The sequence below is a fragment of the Telmatherina bonti genome (assembly GCF_933228915.1).
Source record: "Telmatherina bonti genome assembly, chromosome: 17".
Taxonomy (NCBI): domain Eukaryota; kingdom Metazoa; phylum Chordata; class Actinopteri; order Atheriniformes; family Telmatherinidae; genus Telmatherina; species Telmatherina bonti.
The window spans coordinates 28,852,565-28,880,067 of record NC_136615.1 but is presented as its reverse complement, the minus strand read 5'-3'; the positions used below and the strand labels follow the sequence as shown (position 1 = coordinate 28,880,067).

The 27,503-nt window shown below is 37.4% G+C and overlaps 1 protein-coding gene across 1 annotated transcript in view; it reads left to right on the top strand.

The window, feature by feature from the left end:
* The window catches only part of whrna (whirlin a), a gene marked incomplete at both ends in the record, with an annotated part of 233,084 nt that overhangs the window by 92,865 nt on the left and 112,716 nt on the right, over positions 1 to 27,503 (top strand). The window contains 2 exons of the mRNA XM_079257072.1: positions 13,739 to 13,957; positions 21,777 to 21,902. Coding sequence (XP_079113198.1) covers positions 13,739 to 13,957; positions 21,777 to 21,902 — 345 coding nt within the window. The remainder of the gene's footprint in view (positions 1 to 13,738; positions 13,958 to 21,776; positions 21,903 to 27,503) is intronic.

Below are 27,503 nucleotides of genomic sequence, written 5' to 3'. Positions count from 1 at the left end.
CTGCTTTTAGTTGGTAAATATCTATCTCTGCAGGCCAACTTTTCTGTTTCTTTTTACCGTCTGTTTTTGAGTTAATTAGGCATTTTGTTGTTTTTAGCAGCATCACTAAACACAACGCCTTTTCATTACCGTTTTGATCATTTTATACCTCATCTCCTGTCGCAACAATACATCTGTATTGGTCCATCATTCAACATCTCGCCACAGTTCTTTCTTTTGTTTCGGCTCATTTACCCGGTGCAGAGTCGGGTCGGGCCGTAACAGCGTGTGTCCATATATTTGTTGTCTTTGTTGTAAAGCACTTTGTGCTGTTTTATGTATAAAAGGTACAAATCAAATTTGATTTGACTTGAATTATCTAGACCTAGACTGGTACAACCAAGAGAAAAGCTAGTTCCACTTTGTTTTGCATTTAGAGTTCTGTTATAACGTGCAGTTTCAATTCTCATTTCTCACCCTGGAATCTAAAGATGAACTATTGGTGCTGATGTCGGGCGTCACCATGTTTGATAAAGGAATGCTTTTTACTATTTGCATTTCCTGTCCACACTGAGCACTCTCCACCCTCTAAATATACTGTTGCAACTGCTGGAACTCAGTTTGTCTTGGCAGATCCGTTCATAAAGCTCAGAGCTGCAGCAGTGATAACTACTCAGAACCCTCCCATTTGATATTTCAGACATTTCTCCGATGGCTCCAGGCACAACTCTGGTCTACACGCCAGAGCTACATCAATGTGCCTGCGAGCGCCTTAATTAATTCAGAGAGAACGGCGAAGGCAGAAACCATTGGCTGATGCAATCGCCTGCTGCTGCTAAATTAGCTTTGGTACAGTTCAGCACCAGAGCGCGAACGGTGACGGATAAATGTTGAGAAATCAAACCAAAACAAACACATGAATAATAATGAGACGCTGCTGAAATACAGACTTAAAGTTTGGTGTCTGATGAGTCAGAACCATGAGAGCAGACTGAACGGTCCAGTTTTCATCTCCAGATGAAGATCCAGCTAAGAAACAAACACAGTAAAGCAGAGATTAAGATTTGCTCCTTTCATTTATTCCTGCTTTCTCATTTAAGCAATATCACTGACGAATGCTGGATGGATGTGTCCTGGAAGAGGCTTCCTAAATAACAGCGACTGAGAGGTAAAGTGTTCGGTACAGGAGGTATGAGAGCTATGGAAGGTCTGCTTGATCAACCCTCCAATGTATCCTGTCCACTACAATGGACACCTATATAAAGGCTGTTTTCTGGTATAATCATAAGTTAGGATGGTACATTTGCAATTTTGCCCAACACACTGCCACTTACTGAAGAATAAACAAATATAGTATGAAATTTCATATATACACGGTCACATCATTACCAAGTTTACCTCAGTGAAAAGACAAGACAAGAAAATTATACTAGTCAGTTTCTGTAGAATATTTCTGTTATATATGGAAATATATTGTTTCATAAATATTTCTATAGAACATAAAATGAACTAAATAAAATGTGAAATCATAAAGACAAAGGTAAGGACCACTGTAGACGTGAAATGTGAAAAAAAAAAATCTAATAATTCATGCATCAGAGGGTTAATGAAACGTGAGAGTAGCAACAGTTTGTACCTGTTTGTAGCACTTTGGGTGTCTGTGTTGGTCATAAAAGCAACTCAACAGTCTACTGCAGGCTCTATCTTTTTATACTTTATTCAAACTGTTGCAGAGTTGTGTCACTGCTTGGAAGTCTGGTTTTTCTATCTTTTTTTTTGGACTTGGTGAGCGCTGCCTACATTTTTAGGCATTGTGAAAGGTTATTTCTGAGCTCATATCAACCTTCACTTATCTGGAACCCTGAATTCAGCACATGCTGCTTTATCATGCGGTGGGAGTCATGGGTGGGAAAAAGTTTTCAGCAGAGCCACAGCCTAGTGGCTTCTATTGTGAGCCGCTTGACAAGACTGTGTGTGTGTGTGTATGTGTGTGTGTGTGTGTGTGGGGGGGGGGGGGGGGGGGGTTAATGCATCAAAAGGGCCACAGGTCAAACTGTAATTTATTTCAGGCCAACTTCAATCTCCTTTATTAATCTTAAACTGTGAAAAGCCATTGTAGGCATTGTGATGCATCTCATCGGGTGATGCTAGGAGGCAGAAAATGCAGAAAAGACAGAAAAAAAATGTGTATAGTGTTTATAATCATCCTACCCTCGCTCCATTTAGCTTATTTTTTCCTGCACATTTCCTCTCAGGCTTGCTTTTAACTTGCATGTGTTCTTCAGAGATATGTGCCTGTGCAGGTGGTCTTAGCCATTTCTTCAGATTTAAGAGAGAAACTGAGAGTACGAGATGGTTTTGGGGGAATGAGAGGATTAGCAATGACGGCTCGGGCCGAGCTCTGTGGATGTTTTCCTCCAGCTAATCTCTTGTGATTGATGACTTGGCTCCATTAACTTTCAGTGTTTGTGGTCTTGTCAATTACTCATTAATCCATCCATGTGTTTACTTCCTTTGAGGCCTGAACTCCTTCTGCACGTCTAACGAACACGCATGTGAAAGCTTATGCAACGTGGAAAAACAGTTTTCATACAGACAAGGGAGTATTGACAGATATCATACATTGCAGTTAAAATACTAACATGCATGAAATTAAAATGGCCAAAAGTCCAGCCTGGTTTTATCAGTCATATTTCATAACTTTTTGGGTCCTTTCTTGTCTTATGATGTAAACTCAGCTGGTCAGATCTCCCACTAATCCTCCATGATGGGTCCAAATCATCCTTAGCAGCTTTTAATTGGACATAAAATTCCAAACACATAACTGATAAAGCAATGCAAAATATCAATCATTTGATACATACTTAAAACTAGCCTTCAGTCAGTAAATCTACTACTCAGACTTTGCAACTTAGAAGTAAAGAAAGGGAAATGTAGAACACATGAACTTCATTGTCAAACACATGATGAGCGTCTGAAAAAGAAGCGAATTCGCAACTTAATACAGCTGCAATACCATCTCTGTCCACTAGGTGGAGGGAAGAATCTCTCAGGTGTCAGGGCTTTCGGTTCAGCTACATTTACCAATAACCTTCGGCTGCAGCCTGGAGAATGGGACGGCAATGGATCTTGTGCAGAGTTGGATGTCAAATGGGCGTGGTTAGGGTTAGTGTCAAGGTCAGGGTTTAATCCAATCAAAATGTTGAGGGGGCGGGGTTGGATATCCAGCCCCGTCCAATATCTAGCCCTGCCTCATTCTCCAGTCTGCAGCCAAGACCCTCTGACATGAACTGCATTACTGCAGTAATTTATGTATTAAGTGTAATTTATTTATCAGATCATTGTTTGTTATAGCTACAAAATACTCCATGTCAGCAGATTCTTTTGCAGACTTGCGAACCTCCAACACACCAATGAAACTAGCCAAAAAGGTTAATGAAAAGATGCGAGAAAAGTATTCTTAGTATTTTTAGTTAAGATGCAAGTTGAAGAATAAGATGTGCAAAAAAAAAAAAAAAAAAAAAAGGAATGAATAAGAAAGAGGGAAAAAAAGCTAAATGAAGGCCTAGGTCCTTAAACTTTATAAAAAAAAAAAAAAAAAGACTGAATTGGACAAATTCCCGTCAGTTCAGTTCCTGATATCTGAAACTATATGATGCTTCAGGGGAACTTCAGCGCAACCATGCAGATAAAGGAAAACCTTAAAATCTATATCTTTGTGTAGAGGTTAATGGAAGCAGTTGGTATTCAGACCTTACACGATAAGTCCTGCGTTGTTTTTGGTCCTGATTTACATTATAGTGTTTCTTTTTCAGTATCATTGCTCTGCTGGCATCACAAATCCACGCTGGGCTTTGAATTCTTTGTCGAAGTGTGTGTTGTTTTCACCATAAAGATTGCTAGCGCACTCAGGTGCATGAAACAAAAAAAAGCATTAGCTCAAATGAAAATAAGCTTGCTTAGCAACCGCATTCTCAGCAAACACAAAGCAGCCACAGCTTTTATCTGTTCATGAGCTTTAATTTACCACCAACAAAGCGAAAGCAGCAGAGGAAAAACCCACACCAACTGAAGGAAAGTGGTTTACAAAATCCTTTATGAACTCGCATGAAACCCCTGAAGTAACCCTGATCTGCCTCATGGATTATTGGAAAAACAAAAAACAACAAAAAATAATGCAGTTTCCAGCCGTCAAGAACACAGAGCATGAAAATGGCCACGCCTCTTAGATTAACACTAAAACAAAAGATTGTCAAAGATGTTGTCACTTTGCAGTGTTTTTATATTTTAGGTGTTTTATGTGTGTTGTCTGATATTTGTCTGGATCTGAATGTCTACTTGCAGGTCCCCAAAGTTACTAACAAAGTGGCTTACGTGTTTATAGATGGTGTAATTTAAACATTACACTAATTATTACTATAATTATTATTACTAACTATGATGAAACTCTCTCTTTAGACACACACATACACAGAAACACACGCACAGAGATAGATACATAGATAGATAGATATTAGAAGAAGTTGAAAAAACTATGCACATTAACATATTCTTTAAACACTTATGTTTTTCTCCGCCTCTCCAAACTTTTTACTGAGCAAGTTCCTGTCTAAAAAGATAGATAGATAGATAGATATGTGTGTGTATAGATATTAAAAAAAAATTAAAAAAAACAAGCCTTTTTTTATCCGACTTTTTCTACTAAATGAATTTGCCTAAAACTGATCAGGTGCCTCTTCAGCTGCAGCACTTGGCAATAATAACTCTTCTTTTAGGGATACGGTCAGCTTAGTGTCATAAATATCGACTACTGTCCAGTGTATTCCCAGCTGTGTGCGGCAGCGCTGCATGAATTTTTGCCAGCGTGAGGAAGTGAAGATCACACTGATTGGTATTGATTGCAAATGAGTGTCTGGTAGAGTAAAAATGAATTAGTATTTCATTGTATTGTTGGTTTTTAAAAACCGTAGTTTAATTTCTTTTAACAGACTATTTGACACTTTCCAAGTTGTTGCAATTTGTTTAGTTTGTTTTTGTTTTTTTCTGGTGTGAAAATGTCAGGCTTGGATTGAGAACTGAACAAAAGTTTAATGTGGGTGCAAAGTAAATGATGAAATTACTCTAAAATAACAACAATGTAGCTTCTGGACTTGTTACAATAAACGCTTATCACTGTTGTGACTTGTCCTGATAATGCTGTGATTTTATCTAATAATGTTGTGATTTTACCTGATAATATCGTGATTTTACCTCATAGTATTTTTATTTTACCTGATAATGTTGTAATTTTACCTGATAATGTTGTAATTTTACCTGATAATGTTGTAATTTTACCTGATAATGTTGTAATTTTACCTTTTATTTTGCCTGATACTGTTATTATTTTACCTCATACTATTTTTATTTGACCTCATACTGTTGCTTCTCTCCCAGCTACACTTAGATTTTCAACAAGCCATTTGGTCAACTCATTTCAGGTTAAAAACATCTCGTTGTTCCCCAGAGCTCTGCTGCTCTGCTTCCACTGTTGGCGGATGTGATTGAACAAACTCGATATGAGCCCACAACGGAGCAGTGCCAGCAGAGAGCGGTCAGACCGTTTGAACCTCCTAACTCTTTGTAAACTGATGCCAGTGCAGAGTTAAATGTCTAATCTTATCAACCTTTTGATTTTGCCTCATCTTTGTCAGGACAGATTACTTATTTATTTAATCTTTATTTACTTTTAATTTAATTTATATGCAACCATTTCTGTGTGGGAAGGGCTTCTAGCCATGGATTATTTACTGTCATCTTAATTTTCTAATTAGTATTATTTATATAAAAAAGACTCTTTCCGTTACACTGATTTCCTACATTTCTTTCGGTGAAATGGTGTCTTTTTAATTCATTATTTCATCCTTTAATTTGCCATGTTTGTCCTTGGTTAGGAGATACTGTACCCCAATATATGGTGGTATACCCAAAACAAAATGCAAACACTAAATTACATTAATAAAAAGGTCTATTTATCATATTTTTTTCATGAATCTCATGACAATATCTAAATTATTTTGGGACTTTTAGAGACATTAGAGCAGGTTATGAATGATTGTATGAAAAACTGGAAGGAGAAAAACTGTTCTGTGTTTTCATGTCCGAATGTTCCCGTGGTACTGGTGCGTGCTTCAGTAGATTTCAGAGTATTTGTTTACACATATTGGTTTTGGTATTTAAGTGCTTCAGCTGCTAAGATTATGTAAAAACTGATCATGAAGTTGTTGATCAGCTTTATTTAATGTCAAGTTTCTTTCTAATTTAAATTACAGGGCATGTATCGTAGAAAGTAAGTCAGTCATTTCCTTAACCACTCAGTTCATATAGGAATCATGGGAAGCTGGAACCTATCCCAGCATTCATTGGGGGGAGAGGCGGTGTACACCCTGGACAGGTCGCCAGTCCATCACAGGCCAACACAGAAAGACAAGCAACCATTCACACTCATTCCTAGGGACAATTTAGAGTTACCAATTAACCTAACATGCACGTCTTTGGATGGTGGGAGGAAGCTGGAGTATCTGGAGACAACCCACACACACACACACGGGGTGAACATGTTCACTGTTCGAACACCCCACCCCACCCCAGCCGAGTCTTGAACCAATAATAACAAGTCTTCAAGGTTAAATTCACAATGACTCGTGTCCTGTCCTGTGTGTTAGCCAGCATGGGGAAATGGAAATTGAGTGTAGATGTAATGCATAACAATGTTCAGCCAAGACAGGCTGGTTAGCCAGCTGGATAATCTACTGAGTGTTGTGGACGTTTGTGTTGTCATTTGCAGGTCCTTCTAAACAGTGTAAACATTTCGATGCTGGAAGACATGAATAAAAGCAGTGAAGGCCCCTTTTTTACACTGCGGCTCAGTTCCAGTTTTTAGTCTTATGTGACTCGTATCAGATTTTTCAATGACAGTATGAACTGCAAAAATCTGTTTGTTTGTTTTGTCTTAAATCCAACCCAGACTACTTCATACTTTGGTCCTGTGTTTGTGGTTGGGGTTGCGTAAAGCTTTACTTTGGTTCACTTGGGTCCTCCAGTCCCAAGTTCACAATGATTATAAAGGATATGAAAAGTTACGTTCCAGTTGTGAACTGAGTCTTCAACATTATTGATCTGTGCTACTAAAATTCCTGCAGAAGTTTGGTTTACTCCAACCGTGTTTATTAGTTTAGCTCAGGGATGCCCCAGTTGGGTCCTCAAGTTCTACTAACCCTGCAACTTTAGATGCACCGACTGTCCAGAACAACTGACTCAAATTCCTTCTTCTTCATGTCGTCCAGCTCTGCAGAGGTCTGGTAGCGAGACATCTATTTCATTCAGGTGTATTGGACAAGAGTTGCATGTAAAAGTAGCAGGGTGGTAGATCTCAGCTTGGTCACCCCTGCTTTAGCTAAACTACATAATAAGAAATACGATGGGTGTTGGTGGAGAACATTCATGTAGCTCCCTCTTACTCCAGCAACTTGGTTTTACTGATGTGTTGGCTCTTCTCAAAATTAGTCCCAAGTATGTAAGCCAATAATTATGCCTCATAGCTGTTGCTAAAGTGGTTTTTTTTTAATGATCTAAACATACATCAGATTCTTGTGACTGCTTTTTTCACCACATGCACTTTTGCATTTTGACTCATACTTTAGGACGAAAATGAAAACAAGTGCTTCTTCCTATCGTTATTACTTCTCATCAATCGAAGTAAAAGGTCTTAGATATGCAACTCCTGGCATCCAGGCAACATCCAGAGGATAATGAAGACAGGACAATTAGCTAGCATGTTGTCAGATAAACAGTTAAATGCTTTAGTTTGCTCATCAGGAGCAACTACATCGATTTAGCTCTAATTACATTAAAGTGTTATTAATAGGCTTACTGTGTCAGCTTTTGGCCCCCCTCCTTTAACAATGCATCATAAAGCTCTTAAGTTTAGGGCAATTTAAAATCAGTCCAACGCCACAATTTAGAGCTATTTAACAGATGTTACTGATAACATGTTAAACAAATGAGAATTAAACATATTTCCCTGCAAATTTCTGCTTTTTTTTAAAATCTAGATTACACATTGTGCTAACAGTAAAGTTGGACTCATCTCAGTAGCTTTTGAGTCACAAGCTCATAAATGTGTTTGTTCTTGTCTAAAACTGATCTGCTGTGTCTGACAGATCTTTCCTGACAGTTGTAAATAACCAAGGTGAAAGGCAATTTACCTGTCTGCTGCTTTGGCCTCTGGTACCTGTACCGGCGTTATTCCTTCCATACGTCTGGTACCTGTGTTTGCAGCTTGGTTGTGGTTTTTCTTCCTCCTTTGGTTTGGTTTGTGTGACAGATGGTGTGGTGAGATTGTACACTTTAATGCACTTGAGTCAACGTGTCTGTTCTATGTGTGTGTGTGTGTGTGTGTGTGTGTTTGGGTAAAATTAGCAAGGACAAGCGCTAGAGTGGTTTTAACTGTGAAATCAAACCATCTGCCAGAAGAAGTCTAAAAAAAAATGCTTTTAACAGCGAGATGGTGGAGTGTTTTTATTTTTCTGCCATGAATCCATTTGTCCAAACCAAAAAACCTCGCATGAACTCTGAAAGCAGAAAGTTTGTGCCTTTTCAGAAGACAGTTTAATTCCATCTCAGGCTCAGGTTTGTCTGAGTGGCAGCAACTTTTGGCTTTGGGGAAATGTGAGACAGATTTGTGTAATGCATCACCACGGTGTCTTACGAGGGTGGACTGTGTTTTCTGTGGCATTGTCTGAATGCAGCTTACCTGCTGTTGCCATTTTCCATTTTGTTCTGTAATATTCTGTATGTTCCATTATTTGCAAGCACTGTTTGTTCTGCTATCCAGAGCAGCGGTGAGCTTCATCAGCCCTGGGTCACAATCAACACGTTCCGTGTGAAATGAGGCACCGGGACCACACTGCCACCGCCGCTTCTATGATTACACTTGTTTCTTATTTACCGGACCGGATAGCCTGTTAATCCCGCCGCCTTTCCTCCGCTGTCTGCATTACCCTCCATCTTTTCCTGTTTTCTTCACATGTCATGTTGCCCTACAGTCATTCCCTTCTCTCCACTTTCTCATTGCATCCAAACAACAACCATTTCGCCTCCTTCCTCCATTTCCTTGTAACGCAGGCAAGTCTCTCGGAGCAGGATGTTAAATATATTATAAATCAAAGTGAAGCTCTGCACATGTTGGCTGGAAAAGTATCTAATGAGACGCCATTGTGCTTTGGCCGAAAAGAGAGACCGACTAAAAGAAGAACATCATCCCTGTAATTTGTGTTAAAAATCTGCTACGTCTGCTACAGCGCATTGCCAGCCTTATAAAATGTTTCTTTTTTTTAATGTTGCTTTGCAGAATTATCATTGTTATGTCTTAAAAATTCATGCCCTCCTCCGTAACTAGTCTTTTTATATTTGTGCCCCAGTTTCATAATAAAAAGGTAATGTGAGTTTTTCTTCTACTTTCTGCCCGTTTTAATAAAAATTTGAAGCTTTTATTTTTTTTTCTTTCGTGACATACTTTTCATGTTTCCTGTTTTTAGACTGTCTGATGTGATGCAGCTATGTGACAGTGTCACACATTGATCAAATCAAAAGGATGGTAGTGTTACGACCCTCAATGGAGTTTGTCCAGGGGTAAAGGGGGGGGGTGGCAACATTAACAAAAGAATACCACGAAAATGTACAAATGAAGGCTTTATTCTTGGGACCCACTAGTCCCTAAACGCATCAAAGAGCAGAAAACAACCAAACAAACCCAATAACAAAAGTGTCCACCAAAGCTGGCACCAACCCAGCGGTAATCGCAAAAGCGTCAATGCAAACACCAAACAGTCAAAACTCCTTCGCAGTCACTGAAGGAGTGGCAAGCTGTGGCACCAGGCTCAACCAGAACACAGCTGCCCGGAACGCAGTTTGGTGACAGCCTTTATTCCGGTGCTCTGTAGAAGGTCTGGCCAATCAGGGGCAGGTGGGCGTGTGGCGACCAATCAGCACCCAGCACACATCAGCCTGAGGGCAGCTCCAGGAAGGAAGCCAGGTGTATCAAATCCCTCAGGTGATGCTTGTTGAAATGATGAGCTAGATGACAGGCCATGGGGCGTAACAGTAGTAGATATGAAACTTTATTAATCAATGTAATTATTAATCGTTTATTATGTTATCATGCTACCATTAATCATTATGTATAAATGAACAGTCGGATGTTAACATCTCAACAACTCCTAGAATCAACACAAGCAAATAAGTCTCATGAGAATTTACGTCATGCCTCGTTTTATCCTCTCTTTACGGACATTTGTAGGTTTGTCCGTTTCAAGTGTCACTGCCCACAAACTCATCCAACACATCCATGAGAGCGGTGGTTTCCAAATATCTAAAGATAACATCTGCTGGTGTGTGTGTGTGTGTGTGTGTGTGTGTGTGTGTTAGCCTTTGATATATCATGATAAATAATGAGGATAAAGTGGTTTATAGTGGTTTCAGTTCACTGCTGTGACAAAACTCCTACATGCCTAAAATGAGGTTCTCTCACCAAGATAATGCCACATAAAACCATATTGCCATGCACATTATTTGGACAGAACATTGAGAGTATGTGTGTAAAGGCCTTAAGTTGTATGTCTATAGGAACATGGTGTGGTGTGGTTAGGGTGGAGCTACCAGTGTCATGATGTGGTTTCATTCAGTGCCTTAGTTTCTGGTTTCCTGTTTTATTTTGTAGTTTTTCCTGTTTAGTTCTCTTGGTTCTTGTTTAGCTTCATAGATTTTCTGTTGTAGTTCACCTGGGTTCATTTACTAGATTTGTTTCCCCTTTTTCTTGTTTGGTTTTCCAGGGTATTTATACCCCTCTGTTTCAGTTTGTGGTTGCTGGATCATTTTGTTGCACTACTTTGTTGTACTTGTTGTTAGTCTCCCTGAGTACCTCTGTTAATTAAACCTTCTGGAATTTACATCCCTGTTTCCCTCATCTCTGCGTTTGGGTCCACACCTTCACCGTCCTCACCGCCCCCCCATAACAACCGGTGTCACATTATAGTCCATTAATTGGCAGCCAAAAAAACGTCACTCGTTGCGACAAAAGCATGTGCAGAATAAACACAACGTTGCCATTCAGTCCACATTCAGTCTACATAAGAAACATAAAAGAAAAGCATGCCTGCAAACAGTAAGCTACTAACATTACTCACAATAACATTATTTTCATTGTTGTTTATGGCATCGCACTAGTTGTTGTCGCATTAGTATGATTACATGCTAGGCATTTGATTTAAACCAGGCATGTCCAGTGGCTGTCTGACTTACAATGGAAGCACTCTTCTGAATTGGCTGGATTGTTCCAGACCAGAAGACGGGACTTAAATTCTCCCTAGGAGGGATGGTGAAAGTTTTTTTGTCACTCTGCGTTGGACCTGTGATGGAGAGACAACTGGTCCAGGGTGTTTATGCCTGCTGATTGCTGGGAAACACCAGCCCCCTTAGAATCAGCAGTATCAAAAATGAAAAAAAGTAATGAATAATAATTAAGTTGTCTATTCACTGATTTGTTAAAAAAAAAAAAAAAAAAAAAAGCTTAAATTTCACAGATTAAACTATTTGGATCAAAGCATAAATTTTGACACCCCTAATAATAGAAATGACATATATATATATATATATATATATATATATATATATATATATATATATATATATATATATATATATATATATATATATATATATATATATATATATATATATATATATATATATATATATATATATATATGTATGTATATATATATGTATATATATATATATGTATATATATATATATGTATGTATATATATGTATGTATATATATGTATGTATATATATATATATGTATGTATATATATGTATGTATATATATATATATGTATGTATATATATGTATGTATATATATATATGTATGTATATATATGTATGTATATATATGTATGTATATATATATATATGTATGTATATATATGTATGTATATATATGTATGTATATATATATATATATATGTATGTATATATATATATATATATGTATGTATATATATATATATATATGTATGTATATATATATATATATATATGTATGTATATATATATGTATGTATATATATATATATGTATGTATATATATATATATGTATGTATATATATATATATGTATATATGTATGTATATATATGTATATATGTATGTATATATATGTATATATGTATATATATATATGTATATATGTATATATATATGTATATATGTATATATATATATATATGTATATATATGTATATATGTATGTGTATATATGTATATATATGTATATATATGTATGTGTATATATGTATATATATGTATATATGTGTGTGTGTATATATGTATATATATGTATATATGTGTGTGTGTGTGTGTATACATGTAGTATATATGTATGTGTATATATGTATATATGTGTGTGTGTGTGTGTATACATGTAGTATATATGTATGTATGAGGAGGCGATGAGAGTAGTTAAAGAGGGAGACACGTCCTCTGTTAGTTTCATCTAATGTCCTCTGACTGGATTTTCTTTGTGCATAAGACTTTTAATAAAACTCAGTTTTATTATGACTCTTGGTGAAATTATTCAACCATAGCTGACAGGCGTTTCGGTAGAATCGGTGATCTTTTAGCTGACAGGGTTGGGTGCCTCTGAATTGAAGTTATTATCTCTGCACAAACCAAGATGGTGAAATTGATTCTGCTGATCGTTGTGAAGACCGACTCTCTTTTTCTCGGTTGCTGACAAGTAATCATTTCAGTCGTTCCATGGACCATATGTTAATAAGTATGTCAACAGTACCATTCAGTTGTTTTTGGTAAGTACTGTTGGGAGAGGACAGATGGAGAAATATTAAGGATGCTGTGAATGTGCGCTGTAAAGTTTTTTCACTATTCCATGTAATAAACAATCAAAATAACAAAATGCAAAGAAAAACAATATCAGCAATTTGACTGGCCATTTTAACAGATTAATTATGATCAAACTAATCAAATATCCTTTCATCATTGCTGATGCTGTTAAGATCAAAATCAGATTAAATTTCTGCACTTGTTCACCTCAATTTCCTCAGACAACCTCGGGCATTCCAGCACGGTACGGAGCCGGCGCATGACTCTCTCACCTGCTTTAAAACCAGCTCTGTTCAGGATTATTTTTAGCCTGACATGGAGGTAGAGTCATGTTTCTGTTTGTGGCACACAGAGACTGATCATTAAGGGCTTCAGCCCAGTTGGCTTTGATTTGTCCAGACCACTGGGCACATGGGAATGCATTGATCTGCAGGGATCCCACATATGAAAAGCTATCAGAGAGCAATGAGGCACAGCCTACAGCAATTTTCAGCAGGGATTTGTTTGAAAGGATATGTGTATATGTGGGGGCATTTGATCATCTGCTTTGGGGGGGGGTTGGGAGAAACATGGAATTGGTTATTTCTTTCCGTAATCTTTAATGTTCTCCACCTTTCACTTCAGAATTCCCCTGATGGATCTTCACTTCGTGTTTTTGCCAATTCACCGAAATGTGTGGCTTCATCAAATCATGAGAAGTTGCCGCAGTTTAGACTCACTAAAATGTTTTTTTCTTTTAAACTGTAAAATACTCATTTTTAAGATGTTTTTTTCACTTTTTAGAACCTGAACTGACCTTGCTCTGCTTTATCTCTCAGGTCCTGAAGGGCAGTAAAAAGCTTTGCCTCTCGGTACGATCGGTCGGGAGGATTCCAGGCGGTTATGTCACCAACCATGTTTATACCTGGGTGGACCCCCAGGGTCGCAGTGTGTCGCCTCCTCCGGATCTGCCCGAGCATCGAAGTGCAACCTTGAGGAGAACTGACAGCCAGCGACGCAGCAACATGCAACTTCTACAGGAGGGTGATGAGAAGAAGGTAAAGGCATCGCATACAAAGCACTGCAGCCGCAGGGCAGGGTCTGAATTATTTAGAGAAAAATGTCCATTATCCAAATATAGTTAGGTTTTATCTTCTTTTTTTTTTTTAGATTTTTTATAAGTAGTGAGAAAAATAAAGTATTTATTAAAAAAAAAAAAAAAAAAAGTAAAAATGTCAAGCTACGTTAAACTGATATAAAGCAAAAAAAAAAATCCAGGTTATCATGTCCTATTTTCCAACATTTATCTCTGCATCTGTCAGGCTGTGAAATGACACTTTCACAAAGCAGTTGACAATCAGTGGCTCTTTTCTTTCAGTGATACTTTATGGCTTTACCAGTACAGTGCATGTGGCATGCACCACTTAGCGTGATATGCCGCGTGTCATGACGAACAGCCATGCAAACCTGGCAGGTCTAGGAAACAGGTTTCCATCCCAGTTGGAGGGATTTAAAGTAGGCGGTATGTATAAATAGGTACATCTTCTCTGCTGGGAGTACACATTACGTATAATGATGGAGACCTCTGCAAAATGACTGCCTGTTTTATTCTTTAACAAAAAATCCTTTTTGCAGCATTATTTCTTTGTTTGTCTCTTGATATTCTGGTTTTGTTGGTAGAGTTGCATGAAGTCCGGATGTCTTACTGGCAATAGTGATCAGAGGGCTTTAAAATTGGATAAATAAGAAGGCAAGTTGTTGACAGCTGTTAACGGCTGCTGAAGACAACGACAGAGCATAAGTGTGTATCCAGCATCCAAAACAACTTCACTTGGCGAGTTATAAAACTATTTACTGCACATTGTCACTATATTTTCTCTGTTTAAGTGTGTTCCTGTTGTGTCAGTAGTGTGATATCATGGCCCACACAATGACTGGTCGCTTGCTGGTATTTTAATCCCTCTCCCACTGGATTTCTGAATATTACCAGCAACTCCACAGAACCAGACATAATCCTATAAAGTTGTTTTATGTGAATTACAAGCAACCTGCAAGCATTTAATGGCAACAAATTCCAGGAGTGATGAAGAAAGTCACAGAATCATCAATATCTACATAATTAAGTCTACTGAGACGCTAGCTTAGCATTAGCATGAAACCACTATTATATACAATCAGAAGGCTATAAAACTTTTACTAGCTTTCTAATTTACTTGCAAGTAATGGCACCTGTTAAACAAGGAGTTTATGTGAGTAGAGAGTAAACTGGCAGTGGTATAATATCTGATCTTAGCCTTACTTTCTTTCATAAACACATCATTTTAGGAAAAACACTGAGGTCTAGATTATTTACACATTAACCCAGAAGGTGACAGTATCGCTGTAAGATGTTTACCAGCTGTCATTTAGGAAGAAAAAAAGGAGTTATCCTCTTCATCATGAGACCTGGTTTTCTGCCTATTGTCCAAAATGACACACTCAAAATAAATGACATATATTGTCACAACTACGGAGATTTTATGTGTAATTGTGGAAATAACAGAAAGCAGAGACATGTGAGGGAAAGATATGAGTGTCAGAATCCAAAAATGTGTTACTGTGTCAAAGTAAATTCAGCTGGAACACAGTGAAAAATGCAATTGTTTATCTTTACTTTCAACAAAACTGCATTGCGTTGACTGAAAACCAGAAGACGAGGAGCTGTGAACATTTAGAAGCTTGTAGAACCCTAACCCATGCATGAGGCGACAGTGGGAAGGAAAAAACTCCCCTTTAACAGGAAGAAAACCTCGGCAGAACCCGGCTCAGGGAGTGCAGCCATCTGCCTCGACTGGTTGGGGTGGAGAGGACAGGAAAAGAAAAAAAAAAAAAAGATCAATCGATACTGATAATAGCCTTGGTATCAATACTGTCAGTATGTGTATCTATCCGCCCAGGCCTCCCTCATACACTGCAGTTATATTGAAAAACATGTCAGTGCTTGTTCAATGTGGCTTAAAAGCAAAACAGGAATGACTCTTTGTTTAGAGCAACAGATTTTCTGTTTATTGATGAAATCTCTGTTGAAAGCGCCGTTTTGAAGTCCCATCCGGACCTGCACCGACTGGTGGAAACAAGGTTTAACTGCACTGCAAGTCCCACAAAACCCCACCCTGTCATACCCTTGTAAACCTACAGGGAATAAACTGTCAAAGCCATTTAATAGATTTATTACAGCAGAACTTTCCATTTTTTAGCAGCTAAGAGCTGCCCATTAATCTTTCCAGCTCTATTAGTAGCATCTTTGGTTAACACTCTGCAGATAAGGTTTAAAAAGGTATTAATCCAGCACTGGACTCTTAATGACACTGATATTCTTTTTTTTTTTCTTTTTTATTCTCATCTTGAGCTGACACTCTTCATTTCGAACATTTTAAAAAATGTAATCCATTTTCCATTTAACCTGCTTGTCTGATGTGATGGGTTTTAGATTGGCACCCCTTGAAACTGTGTGGAAATTCATCCCATTATTTCAAGTCAACCTCCTACTGGAATCAACTTCATTAAGTCTGTAGTTTTACGGAAGACTAATTAACTGCTCTGCATGAAGCAAAGTGTGATGCTGTGCTGTTGAAAGACACCAGCTTTGACGATGAAAGATCAGCTTCACATGAGGAAAATTTGAACTTGGCTAAACATGAATTTGTTTGTTTGTGGGAGGGTTGCAGTTCAGTCCCACGAAAGACTTCACATCAATGCAATAACATGTTTAAAGTCAGTTCATTAACAGTCTTTTATAATCTACCAACTTATCCATGCCATACCACATCTATAGATCTATTTGTATATATATATATATATATATATATATATATATATATATATATATATATATATATATATAGATAGATAAATTTAACTCACAAATCCCTAAACTGTACTTTTACCCACAAAAAAGGCTCAATAAAGGCCACAACCAGAGTCCATCACTTACGAAAAAAGACACTGAAACGATGGCCTTTCTTTTTACAGAGAAAGCAGTGAATTGATCTTTCATACCGGCTGATATTAAAGCGACACTGCAAGCCTTAAAAGCTCCTGTGAGGAGCCAGTCAATGTGATTCTGGTAATTAAAGCTAGTCTCAAAGTCCTGCATAAATGTCAAAGAACCAGAACTGCTTCATATTCCCAAAGGTGAGCTGAGGTGTCTTGAACAGGCAGGCAGCTGTTATTAAAATAGGAAGCAATATGCACCGAAGAAAGTAAGACCAGATGCTGCTGAATATTTGCCGGTGGATTTATGAGGGAATGAAAATGAAATTGTTCAATAGATGTATTTGCATACATGTACCTTATTGTAGTCACCAGGGTGCAACTGATCCACCTAGTCAGGCTTTGTAAGCCAGGGGATGGTTATGAATTATTGCCATGGTGGAAAGTTCCGTTTCTGAAGCTCGGCATAGTTTAGCCGTGCTGAACTTCTCCAACAGCATGATGTCATAAATGATGGGCTTCTTTTGCTTTTAAAAAGTAAATATTTTAGATTTTCTGAGCCGAGCTCCCATAAGTTCTTTGCAATTTTATTTTAGTAATGTCATCTCTGTTATCTAGTGGTGAAATAGTAAGTGTAGCTTCTTTTCTTGCTTGTGACTGTAGCCCAGATCATCAGCCCTCCACCGCCATGCATTACAGTGGAAGAAGGGGTTTATGTGAATATGCTAATTAGCTTTTTACCTAACATACTGCTGTTCATTATGACTAAATATCTCCATATTGTTTTCATGTATCCAAAGTTCCTTGTTCCAAAGGGTTTGTTCAGATGTAAGTCTGCTTCCATGTTCTTTTTAGAGGAGGATCTTTCGGCTGCAGCCTCTCCAAACAAGCCACACTTCTCCAGTCTATTTCTACATAAACTTTTACATGTGGCTCGCTAACTGTGAGGTCTAAAGAGTCTAACATAGTTTTCTTTTCAGTTCCTCTCATCATGGATCCTCACTTGCTGAGATGTCCAATGCCTGGAAGATTGTCAGCTGTCTTGAATGTTGCTGCATTTGAAGGATCTTACGGTGTGTTCAGAACAAACGCGTTTTGAGCGTCAAAAACGCTGAACGCTGGTCAATAAACTGCCAGTTTTGTGTCCGACACCCAAAACGCTCCTGACGCATTTGCCGCTTGTCTGGAGCGAGCGGCGAACGCGGCGGAAAAGAGAGGGGGCAGTGATAGTGAGTGTTAATGCAACAAGAGCCGCACTCAGCAGAGAGCCGCCACCCCCCCAAAAATAAAGTGTTGCTAGGCAACGTATCCTGCTACATTGCCAAATCAGTAACATTCAGCTTTTTAGCAAGGAATGGTCATCCTAAATATTGCACAGAGTAATGGTATCTCAGCCCCGTGTCTGGGTTCACCACAGAAATCCTCCAGGAGCTGCGAGCTGATCGCTCTGATTGGTTGACGCCCCGCATCAATCAATCTGGCTTTTGACATGCGTTCCGCCTCTCGAGCTTAAACAACTTCTTAAATTTTTGGCGCGTTCCAGCAAAACGCCAACACCCAAAACGCGATGCGAGAAAGCTTGACGCCCCCTTGCCGCGCCTCCACATAGACTTTACCTGGAAACCTCCCGCTCTTGACGGTCAAAACGCGTTTGGTCTGAACACACCGTTAGAATGATTGAATGATGAGCCATACCAACTTCAGGCTGATGTTTTTACCCTTTGACATTGTGTTAACACACACCTGAATCCTCAAAACCAGACAAAACATCTGCTTGAATAGAGATGCTGTCCTTATGATGATCAGTTAATAAAGGGCATGTCATCAGCAGAACCTGAATAACCCTCATAAATACAAGTGTGGACTTATCTTTCACACACTTTTGTGTGAGGCTATGTTAACCCAGAAGTTCTCAAGTTCAGTCCTCAAGGTCCTGCAACATTTAGTTGCATCCCTTTTCCAACACACCTGAAATCAAATAAATGGCTTGTTAGGAGGCTTCTGCAGAGCTGAATGGCATGCACATGAGGGAATTCGACCTTTTGATTCAGGTGAGTTGGAGAATGGTTGCATTGACAAGCTGCTGGTTGGTAGAGCTTGGGCACCTCTGTAATAACCCTTCATTAAGACTGGCTAGAACCTGATGATCTTTTATTTTGTCTTAATACATAAAACCAAATAATTTATTCTGTTTTTCTGGTTGCTGAATCCACTTATTGCCAAAAAAAAAAAAAAAAAAAAAAAAAATACAGGAATCCATTTACAAACCATAAGCATAAAATGTTTATCGGAGCTTCAACATCAGGGAATTACTTCATTAAGCGAGCAAGGGACTCAGGGGTCGAAATAGATAGCTATGGAGTGACACTGTTGATGTTGATGAGGTTACCTAGAGGCCCTAAACAAAGAAAGCACATTACACCTCCTTGAATCCCAGCCAGCGGGTTGGAGAAAAGTAGAAGTCTTTTCAAACAAATGAACCCTTCATAAACTCTGTAGCCTGCGGTACCGAGTGTAAATAGTTCAAGTTTTTCCAAAGTATTTAATAGATAAACGCCTTGGGTAGCAGCAGGTTGGTCAATTCTTATAGCTGCACTATTTTCCATACATTATCTGTGGAATATACTGTTGGCAAAGAAAAAGAAGTATCATGACAATTTCAGCCGAAGTAACTTAATATTGAAAGATAAAAAGTAAAAATAAAAAGCAGGGAGCTCTGGGGTGCGAAAGCCATCTGAGGTTGCTTGTTTAGTCGAGGTCATTTCCAGTTGTGCTTGTCATGTAGTTTTCCAGTTTATTCAGATGTGTCAGGTCAGCTCAGCTGTGAAATGCATCATAGTTTTCCTCATGAATTTACATCAGATTTTTGCAGAAAGAAGCGTAATCAGAGTCGACGTCGTCATTAATCTGTGGGTTTATTTGTAATATCTTCACTCCTTTAGCCATTTGATGGATTGTCACCAAATTATTGCGTCCTTAGCGAGTCCTTGTTGAGGTCACAAAGGCTGTCTCGGCTTTAGAATCCATCATAGTAACATTTTGATGACTGTAAAAAAAAAAAAAGTGAATAAAAATTAATATAATGACAAAAGAATAGCTTTAAGTAATGAGGAAAGATATATATATAGACCATATAAACCCAAAGTTCTTCATTGTTTTGGTTGCTATTACTGAGCCATGTAGCTTATCAATGGCTTTTATGGCCACATGAGCAAAGTCCAAGCACTATAATGCAGAAATGCAGTCTATAATGTCACTGAAAACTTCCATGTTTGCCTTGTTTAGAGGCTACATCCACCTCTCTGGGATCTGTTTTTTCTTATCTTTGGAAGAAATAGCTGATTTTTGCTTCAGACACTTCTGATCAAAAGTTAAAGTACAGTGTTTGGTGAGATTTAACCATCTAAGTGTCAAAGTCGCATAATTGTGACAAGCATCAGGCCATGTCCCCACAACGAGAGCTTCAACCTGTTGCAACTTTTCACTACTCGATGGCAGACGTGTGAATTGGTCGCGAACGACCAAGTTGCCTAAACACACCTGTGAACTCTTGTTATTAACCAGCATTTTTCTTATATATAGTTTGTATTAAAAACTTGAAATACTCTGTCACCTTAAAGGTTCATAGGGAAGTATGTCCAAACGGATGAATGTAGATCAGCTGGTGGATCGAAAGCGACACTTTTGGCTTCACCACAACAGCCCGATGCAGAATCTGCGTCACTGCAGGCGCTGCACCGATCCATCTGACCCCGAGGTACTTAACCTCCTCCGCTTGATATCATTCCTGAGCCAGAGAGGACACAGCACCCTTTTACTTGGAGGGAGACATGATGGAATTGTGTTCATGGTGAATGTTGTGCTAAATCACTGAAATGATTTACTTCATTCCTCAGCTGACAGTCCAACCCAGTGTTTCTTTATTCCGGTCCTCAGGACCCCTTGCCCTGCATGTTTTATAGGCAACCCTACTTTAACACGCCTGAATAAAATAAAGGGCTCATTAACAGGCTGCTAAGAACTTGAGGAAGTTCAGTAATCTGATTCAGGTGCTTTGGAGGAGGAACATGTCTAAAGCATGAAGGTCAGGGGTCCTGAGGACTGGAATTGAGAAACACTGGTCTAACCCATCACATATCAGAAGACAGTTCCTGATTTGCATCTTTGCTAATGTTATGTTGCGTTCGATTTGTACTTGGGAGTCGGATTTTCAGAGTTCTCAGTCAGAAATAAAACGTGAATGCCGTCCAAAGTCAGAACTCTGACTGGGAAAAAGGGTTAGTACATCACTTGTAGGCGTCTATATATATATATATATATATATATATATATATATATATATATATATATATATATATATATATATATATATATATATATATATATATATGTGTATATATATATATATATGTATATATATTAACTACACAGATCCATTAACTATAAATATAAATTGTAAACTTATCAGAGCTTTTTAACTTATCCCAGTGTCTTTAATGAGCTTTTCTGGATATGAAAGAATCATCATAAAAACATGTGAGTACAGGAGCCGACATTGGATGGAGAGTTGACATCTGTTGCAATGAAACTTAGATATTGATCGCTCCTTTCAGAGAGAGTGAAAGTGATGTAACTGACAGACCAATCTGAGAGGTTATTCTCTTGTTGGAGGACATTCAGCCTCCGTGTGGTTAACCTCCTGCTATAAAGCTGGAGAAAGAAAAAAAAAACTTGTGTACAGACTTGCTGTGTAATCTCAACTCAGAGCAGGACTGTCATTTAAAATTAAATGAACCAGCCAGCTGAGACTCCAATATATCCTTTAAAAATCACTCTTTGGATCACAGTGTTTCACTTTTTATTACTTGGGCTTCGTTTATCAGATTTCCTGTTTGTCTCAAACAGGTCAACCTGGTACTGGATGACGGCCGGTCTCTGGGTCTGATGATCCGAGGGGGAGCAGAGTACGCACTGGGCATCTACATCACTGGAGTTGACAAAGGCTCAGCAGCAGAGTGTGGAGGACTGAAGGTATCACATTGTAACACACTTATTGTCTTATTCTGATCCGACACACACGTGCATTCTGACATTTTAGCAGGCAGTTGTCTTTTGTTCTGCACTGACAAGGTGTTTACTGGGAAATTCCCCATTCTTTACTTCCTCTTTATTATGAAGCTTAATGCAGGAAAAAGTGGGAGATAACTGCTGGAAAAGAAAGAGGATGAAGTGATAAACCTGATCAGCATGCAGACTTGCTTACTCTTCATCCTTGTGACATTTACGTGCTCTTTTCACACTTGGCCTCCATCTGCCATTAGCTGCTCTTTGCACAAGGTTGTCAACTAAATGAAGTCTGCACAGTTTCTTGCCTTAATGATTCGGAAATTCTGTTTTCTTGCAAGCGGCTCCTTCAGGTAGGATCTTAGAAAACGTGTCAGAAACAAGCACAGAGCTGGATTTATTTATCCGCAGAGCATTTCCTGCTGAATCAGCAGCACTCATTTGATTGGATGTTTACTCTGGTTTTTATTTACTTGTTTGTCATTTCATTGTTTCACCATCATACTGGTTTGGTTTCATTTAAATTTGATTTGAGCCAGCACTTAAATATGTCAGAATCAGAATGGTTTATTGTCACTGAACCAGTGTCCCAGCTCAACGAAATTACTTCCAGTGCAACCATTTCATAATATAGTAATATAATATAGAGCAATAATGATAGTCATAAGTACAACTAATGCAATAACTGGTTTGATTTAAAGTAAAATTTCATTTAATTTTATTGCATTTCTTTTATATTTTAATTTTTCTTGCCATTCTTATTTCTTCTATTTTATACAAGTTTATTTGGTTAATTTTTCTGACTGTCTTTTTATATTTATTGTGTTTTATAATATATATATATATATATCTATATATATATATATATATAGATATATATATCTATATATATATATATATAGGTGTGTGTGTGTGTGTGTGTGTGTATGTATGTTCATATGTATGATAACATATAAGGTCTTGGCATGTTTAGACTGGAAATCAGGTCTGGAAAAGAATAAAAGAATATTTAGCTCTGACATACTAAACATGTGAATAGATTTTAAAACAGTTGCAATGAGCCGTAGAGATGTTATGGGACGCTTCAGGGCATCACTACAAAAGCTAGAATATGTGGTTTATTTTCTGTGATATCAAAAGAGGAATTGCAAACAAACATGTCATGTAGTCCATCTTACTTGTTGAATATACAGCTTCAGGTTTGTATTTATCACTGTCACACAAACTCATAGCTGTCATGTCTCCCGTTCTGGCCGGGAATTTACCACATTTTCCCCTATTTCCTGATGTCCTCTCGTATTTTTAATTCCCCGTAAATCTCCCGTATTTTGATATGGGGAGAAAATACACCGATATGAAAAAACAAATCCCCTGCAGAAAAAACACGCAGCAACCATATAACTTCATTTTCCACAAGGAAAGAACTGTACACACCACACAATCATCCTTTGGAGAGATTTTGCTCCGTTTTGGCATGAAGGCAAAGAGACTAATCTGTGAAAAAACATGTCATTTTTGTTCATTCACAAAAACAGCAAAATTATTGTTGATGGCCTGTCACAAGTCTGATTTTGGAGTTATCTCAGTTAGAGAAGCTCATTTGGGATATTAAAGGTAGAGTATGTAAGATTTTCAATATTTTCAAAATAAATTAACTAATAAAATAAGTACAATCATAATTACATAGTTTTTTGAACATGTAGGTTCCAGTCTGTCCATATTTGATGTGTTATTAAATTACAAGTTTAATTAATGACAAATGACTTTTTTTTACTGGTAGGCAAACATTTAAGAAGGGTCTTTGTCATTAATTAAACTTGTAATTTAATAACACATCAAATATGGACAGACTGGAACCTACATATTTAATAAAACTATCTAATTATGATTGTAGTTATTTTTTTCGTTAATTTATTTTGAAAATATTGAAAATCTTACATATTTTGGTGGATGCAATTAAACAAACCTGATTGTCAACGATATTTACATTCAAAACGCTGCTCTGCTACATGCGTCTCTGATCAGTCAGGTTCTCAACCAGTAGTCTACCCACCACCAGGGGGCGAACGCGCGGTTAAGGCTTTATTAAGTTGCATAAATATCAAGCGCTCACACCTTTTACCAGCAGCCAGTTAAGTATCGTTGGATTGGTCGGACATTTGGGGTCCGCATTTTTCTATTGCAGGTAAAACAGGTTGTTTTGATTAAAGAGCTGATGAAGGTAATAAAAATACAAATATTTTTACAACATGTGGCATTAAAATACACCAACCCTGCAGCGTGCACAACTTGCCCTGCCACGGACAAAGTTGCTCGTTAAATATGAAACAAACAGCTTCATTGAACAAAAAGCAGACATCGCTGCCCGCATTGATCCCTCCCGGCTTCAGACGAAGCTTCTCGTGGAGGATGTAACAAGTTTTAGACTGATGAGAGCAAGTCATGTCAAGAATGGAAAATACAGCAGCATCAAAACACTGGATAAGAAATATGAAATCCCTTCCTGTAATTATTTTTCCAAAGGGGCGTTGCCTGCGCTGTATGGAAAATGTCAAGGGAATAATGAGGGAGTGATATATTCATATTCATATTCATATACATATATATATATATATATATATATATATATATATATATATATATATATACGACCTACCTGGCAACTCTGCATATATATATATATATATATATATATATATATATATATATATATATATATATATATATATATATATGTATATATATATATATATATATATGTATATATAAATATGTATATATATATATATATATATATATATATATATGTATATATATATATATATATATATATGTATATATATATATGTATATATATATGTATATATATATATGTATATATATATATATATATATATATGTATATATATATATATGTATATATATATATATATATATATATATATATGTATATATATATATATATATATATATATATATATATATGTATATATATATGTATATATATATATATATATATATATATATATATATATGTATATATATATATATATATATATATATATATATATATATGTATATATATATGTATATATATATATATATATATATATATATATATATATGTATATATATATATATATATATATATATATATATATATATATGTATATATATGTATATATATATATGTATATATATGTATATATATATATGTATATATATATATATATATATATATATATATATATATATATATATATGCCAGGTAGGTTGTTTACAAGTAGGGCATTGAAAATGTGTTTTTCCAGACACAATGAATGATCGTGATTAATCGTCATGATTACAATATTGCTCAAAATAATCATGATTAACATTTTGGTCATAATCGTGCAGCCTGCTGGAAGTTTCCACCAGAAGATGCCACACTTTACTCATAAAAGGATGGACATGGTCAGCAGCAATACTCAGGTAGGCTGTGGTGAAATTAACCATCTCGTGTTGGTTCTAAGGGTTCCAACCTGATCTGATCCCCCACACCGTTACACCACCAGCAGCCTGAAGTGATGATACAAGGGAGGATGGATCCATGTTTTCACGCTGTTTCAACCCAATTCTGACCCTACCATCCGAGTGGTAGGCATGAAGGGCTCTTCGAGGCTGATGATGTCCTACAAGAAGATCAATGTAGACCTTTCTACAGATCACCATCAGTATGCTTGGAGGAAGCTGTCTCCTGCTGATGTCACCTCTGCAGAGACAGCTTTTTTTCTGGATTTCTCTTCAGCATTCAACACAACGATCCCACTGACTCCCATCAACAAACTGTTCACACTTTGTCTGAATTCACTCATCTGCAACCTTCTGACCAACAGACCCCAGTCAGTCGCAGTCCTCCTCCCCCCCCCCCCAGGCGTGTGCTTTAAGTCTCCCATCTCGTCTCACTGATGACATCTGACAGCAACTGCTCAGCATGCAGAAAGGCCCTGCAGAGAGTGGGGACGTCTCCACAGATCACCAGCAGCAGCAGCCTGCACACACATGTACAGCAGGAGCAGGACAGGAACCTGCATCCTGCATCATGAAGGACCCCTACCAGCCTCACACAGCCTCCATCAGGCCAGATTCAGCGCCACATTGGCGCCAGAACCACCAGGCTCAGTCACCTATAGTCAAGTAAATATTCCACTATATAATGTGTAATGATCTGATTATAATTACGTTCCGCACGTCGCCTTACTGTGCAATAATTCATCACACACAACTTCTTCATTTATCTTCATTTATGTTTATCTTACTGTCGTATTCAAGTCTTTCTGTGTTACCTGCTGCAGCATATTTTATACTATTCCTCATTATGGAAACTGTGCATCAGATTTGCTTTTCTCTCTTATCAAACATGTAGAAAGACAGTAAAGACTCTTCAGTCTTTGCTGTTAGCTGACAGGAGTGGCTTCCAGTGTGCTTCTCCTGCTTTAGTCCATTTGTGTTGTTTTGTATTCTGCACACCTTTGTGTTTATTTGACTTCTTGTTGCCTTTCTATCTCCAACCAGTCTGCCCGTTCTGCATGACCTCTGACATCCACAAGACATTTTGGTTCAGACGCCGACTGCTCGCTGGATATTTTCTATTGATCAGACCATTGTCTGTAAACGCTACAGATGGCTGTGTGTGGGAATCCCAGTAAAGTACTCAGACCGACAACCATGCCACCTTCAAAGCCACTACTGCTGCTACTAAATGCATTTAGTTGCTGTCACGTGATTGGCTGATTAGATATCGGCGTTAGCAAGCAGTTGAATAACTCTAACTAATTAAGAGGCCAGTAAATGTTGTACAAAATCCCCCAGTTAGGCAACAAATAGGGCAGCTGTAGAGCTCTGGGGTCCTAATTAGGTCTGTTTGCTGCCACTGCAAGCCACATGGTCACAGTCTGAGCACAGTGAGTCACAGTCATGGCAAGATACATTGAAGTGGTTTTGCTGGAAATGCTGCTGTTGTAAAGGTTTCAGATGTTTGCATTTAGGACGTGTAACATTAATTAACCTATATGTGTATTTATTTGCACCACATGAAGCTGATTTACCTGCTTAATGTTGATTAACATCATTAACCCACTGTGATATAAGTGACACATACAGTTTCTGAGATATTTGGCGTCACTTTATGGTCGAAACTTTGCTCAAGATTCTGTGGAAACAATGGACACCAGAAAGCAGAAGATTGCACTATAAAAAAAACTGACATAAAACATGGTAATAAATGGTAAATATATCTAAAATATCTGGTACTTTTTTATTTTACATTTTGTTGAAGGGACAAATGATGAAATCATATTTAAACTGGACTTAACATTTTTTTTTTTTTATTGCTTGGGTCTTTATGCATTAATAGCATGTTTTTGGCTTTGATTTATATTAGGGCTGGAAAAATCAAATCGAAAAATCGAAAATCAGAATTCTTTGTTTCAAACTTTTAAAATAGATTTTTTTTTTTCAATGAAATAAAATTAATCTACTATAATTTTTTTTGTCATTTTTACTGGTTTTATTGATCTTTTTACTTGT